The 12720-nt window shown below is 40.9% G+C and overlaps 1 protein-coding gene across 7 annotated transcripts in view; it reads right to left on the minus strand.

Moving 5' to 3' along the window:
* Positions 1 to 2645: 2645 nt before the first annotated feature.
* Positions 2646 to 12720, minus strand: part of CASP7 (caspase 7) — a 31924-nt gene continuing 21849 nt past the window's right edge. For 6 of the 7 annotated variants that reach the window (XM_065552442.1, XM_065552439.1, XM_065552444.1 and 3 more), the window contains 5 exons: positions 11612 to 11760; positions 8454 to 8582; positions 7861 to 8036; positions 6380 to 6518; positions 2646 to 5046 (listed from right to left, as the gene is read on the minus strand). In XM_065552442.1, the coding sequence (XP_065408514.1) occupies positions 4823 to 5046; positions 6380 to 6518; positions 7861 to 8036; positions 8454 to 8582; positions 11612 to 11760 (817 nt within the window). In that variant the 3' untranslated portion in view covers positions 2646 to 4822. The remainder of the gene's footprint in view (positions 5047 to 6379; positions 6519 to 7860; positions 8037 to 8453; positions 8583 to 11611; positions 11761 to 12720) is intronic. The other variant, XM_065552441.1, reaches the window with a different exon arrangement.

The following is a 12720-nucleotide window of genomic DNA, read 5'->3' on the forward strand; positions in this document are numbered from 1 at the left end:
AGAAAAACAATGACAATCTTGTTTCAGCTTTCCTGTTGGTCCATATTTTAGCTCGGCACAAGCCTGACATTTTGCTTACTCTATCATTCTTTATAGATGATGCTATTTTACAATCCAGCAAACATTTAGCAGTCTGAAATTATAATTTAGAACTTGAAAGATAGGGCAGCCTTCCCCACACTACCCTGTCAATGCACTTCCAGCCTGGTAGGGAGACACTACCTTAGAGGTGTCCCATGCCTGTTCATTGGCTTCTCTGCTGAGATATCCAATAGGGGTGCTAGTTGTAATGAGTTTAGTCACTCTGATACCTGCCCACTTAGAACCAGGTTGTCCAACAACCCATGTCACATAGGTCACCAAAAGGCCTGTTAAATGGAATATCGCTACCAAAATGCGCTCTGGCTCATTACGACTGAGTCATCTAGTCAAAGATATTGGGTCAGATTCTTTTCTCCTGATTGGTTACTTTGCACTGTTCAGACAGAGTGAAGGAGCTAGAATGTGAACATAGGTGGTCAGCTTAGAATTCCCCTGGGGGGAGACTATTTGTGTCTGTAGAAATCATTCAAAAAGAATATTTGCAGAAATAATTTCAAGTAATACTCCATCTACACACAGAAATTGGTCCCTATACTTGAAACAGGTTTTTTTCCCTATAAGTCCAGAAGCCTCTCTCTCTTTCTTCAAATTCCTCCACAAAACCCTTTTATTTTGGATAACTTTCCAAAGTCGACCTCCTCTCTGGCATTATCTGCACACACTGTAGGTTTGATCTTTGATCTGTATATTGTATTTGCTGGAATTGGAATGAAAGATGATTGGGGCTGAGCCTTTGTCTTTTTCTTTCTTTCTAAAGCAGCACATACACTTGCTATGCTCGCTAACGCTATGGAGGCGGGAGACACAAGTACCGAATAGAGCCGAAAGGATAGTAACAAACCTCCCACACAGAGAAGCATACATGTAGCCCCTGAAATATCACAATAAATATACATGAAGGGGTTTTCAGAGGAGTGTAACACAAAGATTTTAATTCAGGAAATTGTCCCATCTCCTGTCCAAATAACTTGTCTCTGGGTTTCCTCTCAAACGTGGGTTTCCCCTAGAGGAAGATACCAAGTTATTACAGAAAAATGTCCAGTCCTTCTTTAAAGGGGGTGGGGGAAATAAAGCTATTCATGTGTTTATATTATGGTTTGAAGCAAAGGCATTGACTTCAATGACCTTTGGATCAGGGCCTAAACGAGAGAGGAATTTGGTTGCATCATCCTTTTCCAGCTCACACTTGGTTTAGCAGCAAAGCCATCTCTCTAACGTGGAGTGCGCCAGGTTAACAGTTCTGGGAGAGAACAGAGGAGTGATTCAACCCCTCTTAGAACAGCACAGCTAGGTCGCTTTCGTCCTTAGCTGAACAGCTGCCATTTCCTCTACTCACCAGGAATTCCCAAACTGTCCTCACTGGTGTCTAACTTCAGATCACTCTGTTGGCAAAGTAGAGCTAGCAGATGTAGTGCTCTCATATGGAACCAGCTGATGCAGAATCCTCACCCAACCTAACTCCAAACTGGCCTTCCTCACCAGCTCCACACGGATTGGTCTGGAGACCAACTCCACAGTATGTTGGGGATGCACAAAGGGTAGTAAAAAGGGCCTTGCACATCCTTCCTCATCACAAGGTAATTTTACCCCAGTAACTAATATTGCTTGAAATAAATTTGCCACAGTTGTTCTCTTTTATTTAAATATAATTTTCTACCACTCTTAACCAAGAGCACGACTGGAGCAGAAGAGAGAACTGCTGCTTAAAAGGATGTTAAGTAAAAGTATTACAATTCTCAGCATCATTTTAAAAGCTTTAAATCCTCAAAGCTAGCTGTGTCTCTTGGTGCCTTTTTTTGTAGTTCCCAAGGGCATATGCAGAAAAAAGGGAGGAGGGATAGCTCAGTGGTTTGAGCATTGGCTTGCTAAACCCAGGGTTGTGAGTTCAATCCTTGAGGGGGCCATTTGGGGATTTAGTTGGGGATTGGCCATGCTTTGAGCAGAGTTGCTTGTACAGGTTTCACAACAGTTCATGGCTCTGCACCCATAGTTTATCCAAATCAGGAGCCTTTGAGACAGCAGAACATTTTTAGGGGAACTTTACTCTATAGGCAGGCGAAATCCCAGTAAACCAGCTACTAACAGGCCATGATGAGCGTGAAAAACTCTGGAAAAATAAATACTGTTTCTCTTGATCAAATAGAGGCAAGTCCCTCGTGTCAGGATCCCAGGTAAGGGGATTTAAATAGAAACGCTTGCCAACTAGTTCCATAAAATGATTAATTCAACTTTTACCTGGATTAATCACCAGGTCATGAAACTGGTTTGTCTGCTGAGTAAAGGCCAGATCTTCAGTTGGTGTAAATGAGAATAATTCGAGAGGAGTAACTTGAGCTATGCTGTTTTATTCCAACTGAGGATATGGCCCACGAAATCAAAACCATGGAGAGCAGTCAACTCTTCCAAAATACTTCCATGGCATGGCTGAAAAGCTCATGTAGGCAAGGGCATAAAGGACCCATCATCTCTTCTGAACAGAGCTTTTGGTTGCATTTAGGTTGCATTCTGTATTACCACCTGAAATGACACTCAAGTAGACGTTCGCAGGAAATTTAAATTCTTTATTGATCAAGTTTTCCATAAAATATTTATGAAATTCACAGACATGTAGATTTGATTTAAGAAAAAGTGCCTCATTTTGTCACAACAGTAAGAAAATATTGAAACTTACAAATTTGGTAATTTGGCACTAATATGTATATTTTTAGAAGTTTTCAAGGAACCCTTCTGTACATTTTGATTAAGAAAAGAAAACTAGTAATGGGTGAAGTATTCTAAGTGAACAACTGGTTAGCCTCACATTTTTGGGATAGCTACTGAATATTCATGAGAGATCATATTAAAGAGGAACTCAAGCATTTGCTAGCTCTGATCCAAAGGAAAAAAAAGACAGCACAGTAGTTAAAAGCTATTCTGCTACCTGATTAATGTTTACCTTGCTATGCAGTACTTTCAGTGTATGCATAATGGAACAAACAGACAAACTCAACCTAAATAATCACACTTATTACTGAAGAATGTCATTGTTTCTATTCAACAATAAAATTATGTTTTAAAATAAAACCTACTAATTGATTTTGTTGATTTTTAAAACGATTTCTGAACAAGACACTTTCTAATCTGAATTACCTGCAAGCAAAAATCAGTAATTTCACTGTTGCTTTTACATTTTATATGTAGTTTGCAAAGTAAAAATCTACTTGTGTGATAAGAAAATTGGATGAAAATCTTTGCCACATTAACATTACATTTCTATTTAGCAAACTCTCTATAGATGTTCTCTTTATTTACCTGCCTTGTTTTTGACTTATAACTAAGTAAATTTTAGAGCACTGTAAACCAAGGATATCTGTCACTATTCTTCCTTTTTTCTTAGAGAAAAAGGTTTATGTATGAGATCAGAAACCTCACCCCAACTATGGGTTAGATTTTTAAGGACACAAACCATAATAAAAAGTGATGTATAATGGTGCTGCCCTAGGAAGATTTCTGGGAAGGAGCTGTTGTTATGGGAGAAGTAATTTAAGGGAAGATTCACAGAATTTATTTTGCTAGTATTTAATGTAGAAGTTTTACATACTGCTTTCCATAATTGTTTAACTTCTCTGGACTGACCAAACAATTTTTTTGGTATAACTGTTGAGTTCTGATGCATCTTCGCTATCCAGTTATTTAGCATTGAACAGAATGCAAGAAAGGTAAGGCCAAGTCAAGAGAAATAACTATTACTCAGCAAGAATCTGAATGTCGATACACTGCAGTTTTTCCATCTTGGAAAAAGATATAGCTCAAGTATTTCCTAAGTTTTACAAAAACTTTTTTTTTTTTTTTTTTAAAAGGAGGTAGAATTGCAAGATTTGCAAAAAGACACTTATATACAATCACCAGATTTCTAATGGAAGCAAGCTAGAAAGGGACACTGCCAACTTATTTAGAGCCAACTCAGACTAATTTTGAGCTGCTAGAGGGAACTGTTCTCTGGATTTTAAATATCAATGTCTGTAAATCCACCATTTAATTAAGATTAAGCAGCAAAAATAAATAATCATCCACAAAATTTGCATTAGTCACACCCCAATGCAAGCGGTACTCTCCCTATGCTGCCTTCTAACTAACTAACATTGGTTCCTAGACTATGTATAATTGTACAGCTCTTCTTAAACATGAAGAAATAAGTAGAAAGGCTTCCACCTTTTTAGTGATGCAGTACTAGAAACAATGTAAAAAATATCAGCAATCAAACGGAAGGGACAAAATTAGATAGAAAAAAAGATTTGATTTCCAAAACTTCTGAGATGAGTAGAAAAAAAAAATTAAACTATAGAAAATGAAACAAAAATTGAAAAAAGTTACCAGAGAGGAGTCAACAGCATCCAGTTGAGTGTACAGAACAAGTAATATGGAAAAGAGCTTCCAGTCTTTCTCTGCTGCTAAGTATGGAGGATGAGATCCTCAGCTAGTGGAAATCGGTATAGCTATATATATATATACGAAAATGGAGTTATGGACTTTACATCAGCTGAAGGTCTGGTCCAGAGTTGCTTTTTCATCCTATAAAGCCTTGATTAGGGCTCAGCAATCGGATACATCACCTTTTCCAAATATAAGAAGCCAGTACAAATCTGTATCTGCTATTACATGAGATATGCATTGAGTGTACAATCAAATCTCCTTGGGGGGGAAAAAAATGTGCCCTAACATCAACCCTTTGAATATACTTTCAGAAGTAAAGTTCTTTAGTGAGCATGGAGACCACACAGGGTATCTGCTTCTTTTCGCTGTAGCGTGGGTCATCCGACTGTGATTCATAGTTTGTGGCCACCATGTAGTTGACCCTGGTGAGGATCTGCATTATCTCAAGTTGTTTCCCGTGATCATTTAGTATGGAGCACAAAGACTGCACAAACCATGAGCCTCTCCCTGGGTTCCTCCAGGAAAAATAACCTACAAGGAGAGAGAGATAAGAAAGCACATGGATTATCTTTCCTCCCTTATTGGCATATAGAGGGGAATGGGACTCTGCGTTCAAAAAAGAATTAGATGAGTTCATGGAGGATAGGTCCATCAATGGCTATTAGCCAAGATGATTAGAGATGCAACCTAATGCTCTGGGTGTCCCTAAACCTCTGACTGCCAGAAGCTAGGACTGGACAGAGGATGGATCACTTGATAAACTGCCCTGTTCTGTTTATTCCCTCTGAAGCATCTGGCATCGCCACTGTTGGAAGACAGGATACTGGGCTAGATGGACCACTGATCAGACCTACTGCGGCCATTTTTATATTCTTATGTTATGACTCCCTTTTGAAGCAATTTAGAAAAGAAGCTAATAATTCTTAGCCCTTATACAGCACATTCTATATCATCAAGGTAGTGTCTATAATTAATTAAGCCTCACAATACCCATATGAGGTAACACTCTTACAATTTCAGCAATGGGGAAACTGATTTAAGGGGTGAAATTCTGAGCTGTGCATCTGAGGATATGGTGTGTACTGCAGCCTTACCAGCGCATGCCCACTATGCCAGGACATTCAAAGGGGCCTCAGAACTCAGCCTTTCAGCTGTCTTCCAGACTACCAGCGTCAGGGAATTTTCCCCTGACTGCATCTGGAGCGTTCAGAGCCCCCTTTATGATATTCCACCCTTTGATCCAGTGTAAATGGGGCAGTTTATGACCTGAGGAGTTTATGATCTGCCCAATGTTGCACAGTGTGTCATCAGCAAAGCTTGGTCTAGAATTCAGGAGTTACTGACTCCGATGCCCATGTTCAGTCCACTATACTTCAGCATGTATTTTAAGGCAACTTATTTCTGTTCCTTTAAAGAAGTTTTCATGGCCAGAACTTAATTTTCAACTTTGTATTCTTTATTCTGTGTACTTTATATTTAATGCCTACCACCACCAAAAATCATAATTTGTATTCCCAGAGCTCTATAGATATACAGAATATTTTTTCTTTAATTACACTTTTTGTTAAAAAAGAAAAGTAGAACAACAGAGGTAAATGAAGTACTGAAAGGCAAAGAAAGCTAGTCTGGCACTTCTATTTATTATTCTTTCCACAATAAAATGGATAAAATGTCACTCAGTAAAATTACAAGAAAATACACTTAAAACAGGCAAATGATTTTGTTCCAAAATATTCAATTTCTTTTACATTTACATATCCATACTTAGTGGCTGAATTTCTAAAGTTCAGATGCAAAAATGCAAGCCCAATTGCCAATGCATCCAATTGCATACGGATGTCAGCTTGTCTTTCCCATTGCTTACCTGGCACTGTGGAATATGCAAACAGAAAATCTGCTTCTACTGGAATCTTGTATCTGGGATTTGCATCTGTTACCTCTGTGTCGTCTGCAAGTCCAGAATCTGTTTGTATCCCGTCATCAAATGTAGATCCTCTACATGCCTGAAAACATGGTAAAGACAAGAGCAGCTTGTCTAAAATGGGAAAATTGGTCATGTTTTGAAAACTGTTGGTTAGTATGATTTAACTGAAAATTTAAAACAGGACTTTGCACCTAGTATAGACAAGGACAGTCTTGTTGGAAAATGTGTTAGCTGATCATACTGAACCTTAGGGGGAATCTAGGGTTGACCACAACTAGTGATGCATTTTTAAACATGATATATCCTTATATCTACACAAAGTACAAAATCCTGTTTAAAACTGGGTTCGTTAAAACATGTTCGCTAACATTTTAAACCATGACCAATTTTGCTAGTCTACTAGTTTATTAGTTTGAGTGGATGATCAATTATGTCCATAAGTTACACTGTATAGTAACGTTTAAATTTCTTGTAACAATGAAGTACAGAATTATATGTTCTCCTTAGTACCAAAGCCATTCACTGCCATGCCATTGTAGTTCAAGTACTTTACATTTTTAACATTTATACAATTACATATCCCAAATCCCTTCTTTAGCTATGCTGCTTGGTGAGTTGACACCTTGGAACGAACTCCAGACAAGTATGTTTCACCTCTTGATGAAAGCTCACCTCTGACTGAAAGCTGTTACCATCTGATGGCTGTTTGGTGGGACTATGTGCGAGGAATTGGTTGTTTGCAATGGGAAACTGTACACATCACAAGTGTCACTCTGACACTCTTGCTGGCAATCTACAGAGGGCCAAGAGTTTGAAATGCCGTACTTCTCATCCTCCACAACAGGGTTGAGGGAGGATGGAGGAGTGGCTTAGGGAAAGTTTCACTCCTGCTGTCACCCCAAAATGTACATACTAAACAGACAAATCGGGGGCTTCGGTCCCCTGGGCTGTCAATTGGGCATCTTTCACCAGCACAGCAGGTTATTGACTAGTTTCAGTAAAATGTCATTAATTATATGTATGATGTAATAATACACTATAATAATTGCATGCACAGATTTCTCCTGACAGAATGCAATAGTCTATAGGGACAGCCTACATTCACAGCTCTGCCTACACACCCAGAAAGATAATCCTTCTGCTTGAAGAGCTTGTATTAGCATCTAGGAAGAGAAGCAACATACAAGAGGTGGGAGGAGAGAATTACAATGAAAATATGTACATTTTTACACATTTGTATTATATATGTATGATATATTGTCAAATGCACAATACCTATAGCCAGCTACCCTCCAATCTATGATTTGCTGGTCAAACATCTTTGTAAAAATTCAGTAACTTAACCTACAGGGCCACCATACAGTAGGAAACCACTGGTAACATTTTTCCTCCCAGCAGTATCTACTTTGTAAGGTTGTTACCTGGATGAAAAATAATTTGGGTTTGCCTATCAGAGTTTTACACTTGTCTCCTCTGAAGAATGTGGTCAGATCCTTGATTTCCAACATTCCATCAGTGCCATAAATGTAGCCCTCTTCCCCATGGCTTAAAAAGATACAGGCAAAGCAGGCAGCATCATCGTGGTTCTCATCCGCAGCTGAAAATCAAATAACATTTTCTCAGCACAAAGGAAATTACATTAAACTTAATATAAATGAAAGAACTATAAACAGCATCTCTTTGCAGCACTAGATGTACAGTGGGACCCTCTATGCAACTCCAACAGGGGAAGGGAAGTGGGGATTTTTCAGTAATACAGATTGCAGATGAGGGGAGTCATAAACCACTTTTGGATAATTGGGAGAGTATCCGGGCAGGAGGAACTGAGCTCTGTACCAGACCCAAGATCCGGGCAGGCAGAGCAACTGGGCATAGGCCACTTTCTCAGTTGAGTAAAACAAGAGAATAAAATAGCTCTGAATTAAGGGGAAAACATGAAAGCTTTAGTCTGTTCTGGTACCACATCTTCTATTATATGGAAAAGTACATTAACACGAGGAATGTGAACTGTTACCTTGTTTGAGTAATTTCTTCATATCATCACGGCATTGATCGTTGTATATATCAACCTCAAATCCTAAGCTTCTAAAACATTTAAAAAGCGCTCCAGCATCTTTATCGGTGCCACTGCGTTTACCCATACCTGACAGAAAATGAAGAAGAATACAGCTGGCTACACACAAAGCAAAGCAAATAACTTGAATGTTCACAGGTGACTTTCTAGGTTTATAATTTACTGGCTAGCTTAGAAAATAATATGGTGATGTGATTTTGAAACAAACATTCACAAATGTTTGAGGAAGAGCAGGAGAGTGCAAGAGGGGAGGACTCCTTTGTCTCATACTGAAAAAGAGGGACGATCGATGAGTTATCTTAAGTGCCTATACACAAATGCAAGAAGCCTGGGAAACAAGCAGGGAGAACTGGAAGTCCTGGCACAGTCAGGGAACTATGATGCGATTGGAATAACAGAGACTTGGTGGGATAACTCACATGACTGGAGTACTGTCATGGATGGATATAAACTGTTCAGGAAGGACAGGCAGGGCAGAAAAGGTGGGGGAGTTGCATTGTATGTAAGAGAGGAGTATGACTGCTCAGAGCTCCGGTATGAAACTGCAGAAAAACCTGAGAGTCTCTGGATAAAGTTGAGAAGTGTGAGCAACAAGGGTGATGTCGTGGGCGGAGTCTGCTATAGACCACCAGACCAGGGGGATGAGGTGGACGAAGCTTTCTTCCAGCAACTAACAGAAGTTGCTAGATCGCAGGCCCTGGTTCTCATGGGAGACTTTAATCACCCTATCATCTGCTGGGAGAGCAATACAGCGGTGCACAGAAAATCCAGGAAGTTTTTGGAAAGTGTAGGGGACAATTTCCTGGTGCAAGTGCTGGAGGAACCAACTAGGGGCAGAGCTTTTCTTGACCTGCTGCTCACAAATAGGGAAGAATTAGTAGGGGAAGCAAAAGTGGATGGGAACCTGGGAGGCAGTGACCATGAGATGGTCGAGTTCAGGATCCTGACACAAGGAAGAAAGGAGAGCAGCAGAATACGGACCCTGGACTTCAGAAAAGCAGACTCTGACTCCCTCAGGGAACAGATGGGCAGGATCCCCTGGGAGAATAACATGAAGGGCAAAGGGGTCCAGGAGAGCTGGCTGTATTTTAAAGAATCTTTATTGCAGTTGCAGGAACAAACCATCCCGATGTGTAGAAAGAATAGTAAATATGGCAGGCGACCAGCTTGGCTAAACAGTGAAATCCTTGCTGACCTTAAACGCAAAAAAGAAGCTTACAAGAAGTGGAAGATTGGACAAATGACCAGGGAGGAGTATAAAAATATCGCTCAGGCATGCAAGAGTGAAATCAGGAAGGCCAAATCGCACTTGGAGTTGCAGCTAGCAAGAGATGTTAAGAGTAACAAGAAGGATTTCTCCAGGTATGTTAGCAACAAGAAGAAAGTCAAGGAAAGTGTGGGCCCCTTACTGAATGAGGGAGGCAACCTAGTGACAGAGGATGTGGAAAAAGCTAATGTACTCAATGCTTTTTTTGCCTCTGTCTTCACAAACAAGGTCAGCTCCCAGACTGCTGGACTGGGCAGCACAGTATGGGGAGGAGGTGACCAGTCCTCCGTGGAGAAAGAAGTGGTTTGGGACTATTTAGAAAAACTGGATGAGCACAAATCCATGGGGCCGGATGCGCTGCATCCGAGGGTGCTAAAGGAGTTGGCGGATGTGATTGTAGAGCCATTGGCCATCATCTTTGAAAACTCATGGCGATCAGGGGAGGTCCCGGATGACTGGAAAAAGGCTAATGTAGAGCCCATCTTTAAAAAAGGGAAGAAGGAGGATCCGGGGAACTACAGGCCAGTCAGCCTCACCTCAGTCCCTGGAAAAATCATGGAGCAGGTCCTCAAGGAATCAATTATGAAACACTTAGAGGAGAGGAAAGTGATCAGGAACAATCAGCATGGATTCACCAAGGGGAAGTCGTGCCTGACTAACCTAATTGTCTTCTATGATGAGATAACTGGCTCTGTGGATGAGGGGAAAGCAGTGGATGTGTTATTCCTTGACTTAGCAAAGCTTTTGATACGGTCTCCCACAGTATTCTTGCTGCCAAGTTAAAGAAGTATGGCCTGGATGAATGGACTGTAAGGTGGATAGAAAGCTGGCTAGATCGTCAGGCTCAACGGGTAGTGATCAATGGCTCCATGTCTAGTTGGCAGCCGGTTTCAAGCGGAGTGCCCCAAGGGTCGGTTCTGGGGCTGGTTTTGTTTAATATCTTTATTAATGATCTGGAGCATGGTGTGGACTGCACTCTCAGCAAGTTTGCAGATGACACTAAACTGGGAGGCGTGGTAGATACGCTGGAGGGTAGGGATCAGATACAGAGGGACCTAGACAAATTAGAGGATTGGGCCAGAAAAAGCCTGATGAGGTTCAACAAGGACAAGTGCAGAGTCCTGCACTTAGGACGGAAGAATCCCATGCACTGCTACAGACTAGGGACCGAATGGCTAGGCAGCAGTGCTGCAGAAAAGGACGTAGGGGTTACAGTGGACGAGAAGCTGGATATGAGTCAACAGTGTGCCCTTGTTGCCAAGAAGGCTAATGGCATTTTGGGCTGTATAAGTAGGGGCATTGCCAGCAGATTGAGGAACGTGATCATTCCCCTTTATTCGACATTGGGGAGGCCTCATCTGGAGTACTATGTCCAATTTTGGGCCCCACACTACAAGAAGGATGTGGAAAAATTGGAAAGAGTCCAGCGGAGGGCAACAAAAATGATTAGGGGTCTGGAGCACATGACTTATGAGGAGAGGCTGAGGGAACTGGGATTGTTTAGTCTCCAGAAAAGAATGAGGGGGGATTTAATAGCGGCTTTCAACTACCTGAAGGTGGTTCCAAAGAGGATGGAGCTCCGCTGTTCTCAGTGGTGGCAGATGACAGAACAAGAAGCAATGGTCTCAAGTTGCAGTGGGGGAGGTCTAGGTTGGATATTAGGAAACACTATTTCACTAGGCGGGTGGTGAAGCACTGGAATGCGTTACCTAGGGAGGTGGTGGAATCTCCTTCCTTGGAGGTTTTTAAGGCCTGGCTTAAAGTCATTCTAAAGAATGTTAATGCAAAGGGTGGGAAACAAATTAAAGTATGAGACGAGCACAAGAAATACCTGTTTGGTCCTCAAAATTTTTGTTGTTTATAATAATACATTTGCCAACTTTCTTGTAGTCCATATTATACTTGAATGTTGGGTTAACAATTCGGCACTGGTTACTGACAGGGACCTCTGGCTGCTGTTCCAGTCCATTCTTCTTTTTTCTGTGAGAACAAAACCAGAAGGGATGTTGAATGACAGAAATCACATGCTCTGTAGCCCCTTATCTTATTCCAGAATCACTGCCACACCACCATTTTTCTTCTTCTTTTACCTACAGAGTCCTCTATATTCTAGCTAGACCCATAAAGATCATCCCATATTTCTCCATACAAAAACTCTGACCCTGCATGTCACAATCATCATCCTTTGGTTTGGTTTGGGAGTCCAGTTGGAACTACAATCCTGCAGCCTATGGTCCCAGTCACAATCTACCAGCCTACTTCACTGCAAACAGTTCAAGGAAGAAATGATCAGGATTTCTTTGCAGCTATCCACTGCTGCTCCCCAAAATCAGCCAGAGGGTTTTGAGCTGACCTCATGACCTGGCAGAGGCCAATGGACTGCCCCAACAGGCCCCTTTGCTCTACAAGCCCTAGGGAGTAAGAACGCAGGATGAAAATGTTTCCACTCCTAAAAGTAACGTATGACCTAGTGACATATGTAAAATTTATCTGCCAATGAAGTATCAAATTCCTATTTTAGAAAGTGAATGTGACTTCATTTTTTGGTTTAAACACCTGTATCTTTAACCTGAGCTAGTGCACTACACTGCACTACACAGCAATCTTTTTATGATTTTCTTATAATACAACACAATTTTAGAAAGATAAAAATACACTTCTTTCATGTAATTACATACTGTGCTTCCTCCTGCGTTATGAGAGACTTCAATTGCATTAGAGTCAAAAGGACCTTTTCTATAGAGAGATGACAGGAAGATTACTCAGTTTTTACTGTAAGTGAAGTTTTAAAACAAACAAAAACACGGCAGTAATGTTGTTCCTCTAGCTAATTTTAGGTGGGGGAAATGTATGGGAAGTTAGCTGCTATTTCAGGCCCTGATTTTACTATAGGTAGAGACAATGGGGCCTGATCAGTCTGCTGGCAGGACCCTGGCAGCA

Source organism: Chrysemys picta, chromosome 7 (genome assembly GCF_011386835.1).
Source record: "Chrysemys picta bellii isolate R12L10 chromosome 7, ASM1138683v2, whole genome shotgun sequence".
In the NCBI taxonomy this organism is placed as follows: domain Eukaryota; kingdom Metazoa; phylum Chordata; order Testudines; family Emydidae; genus Chrysemys; species Chrysemys picta.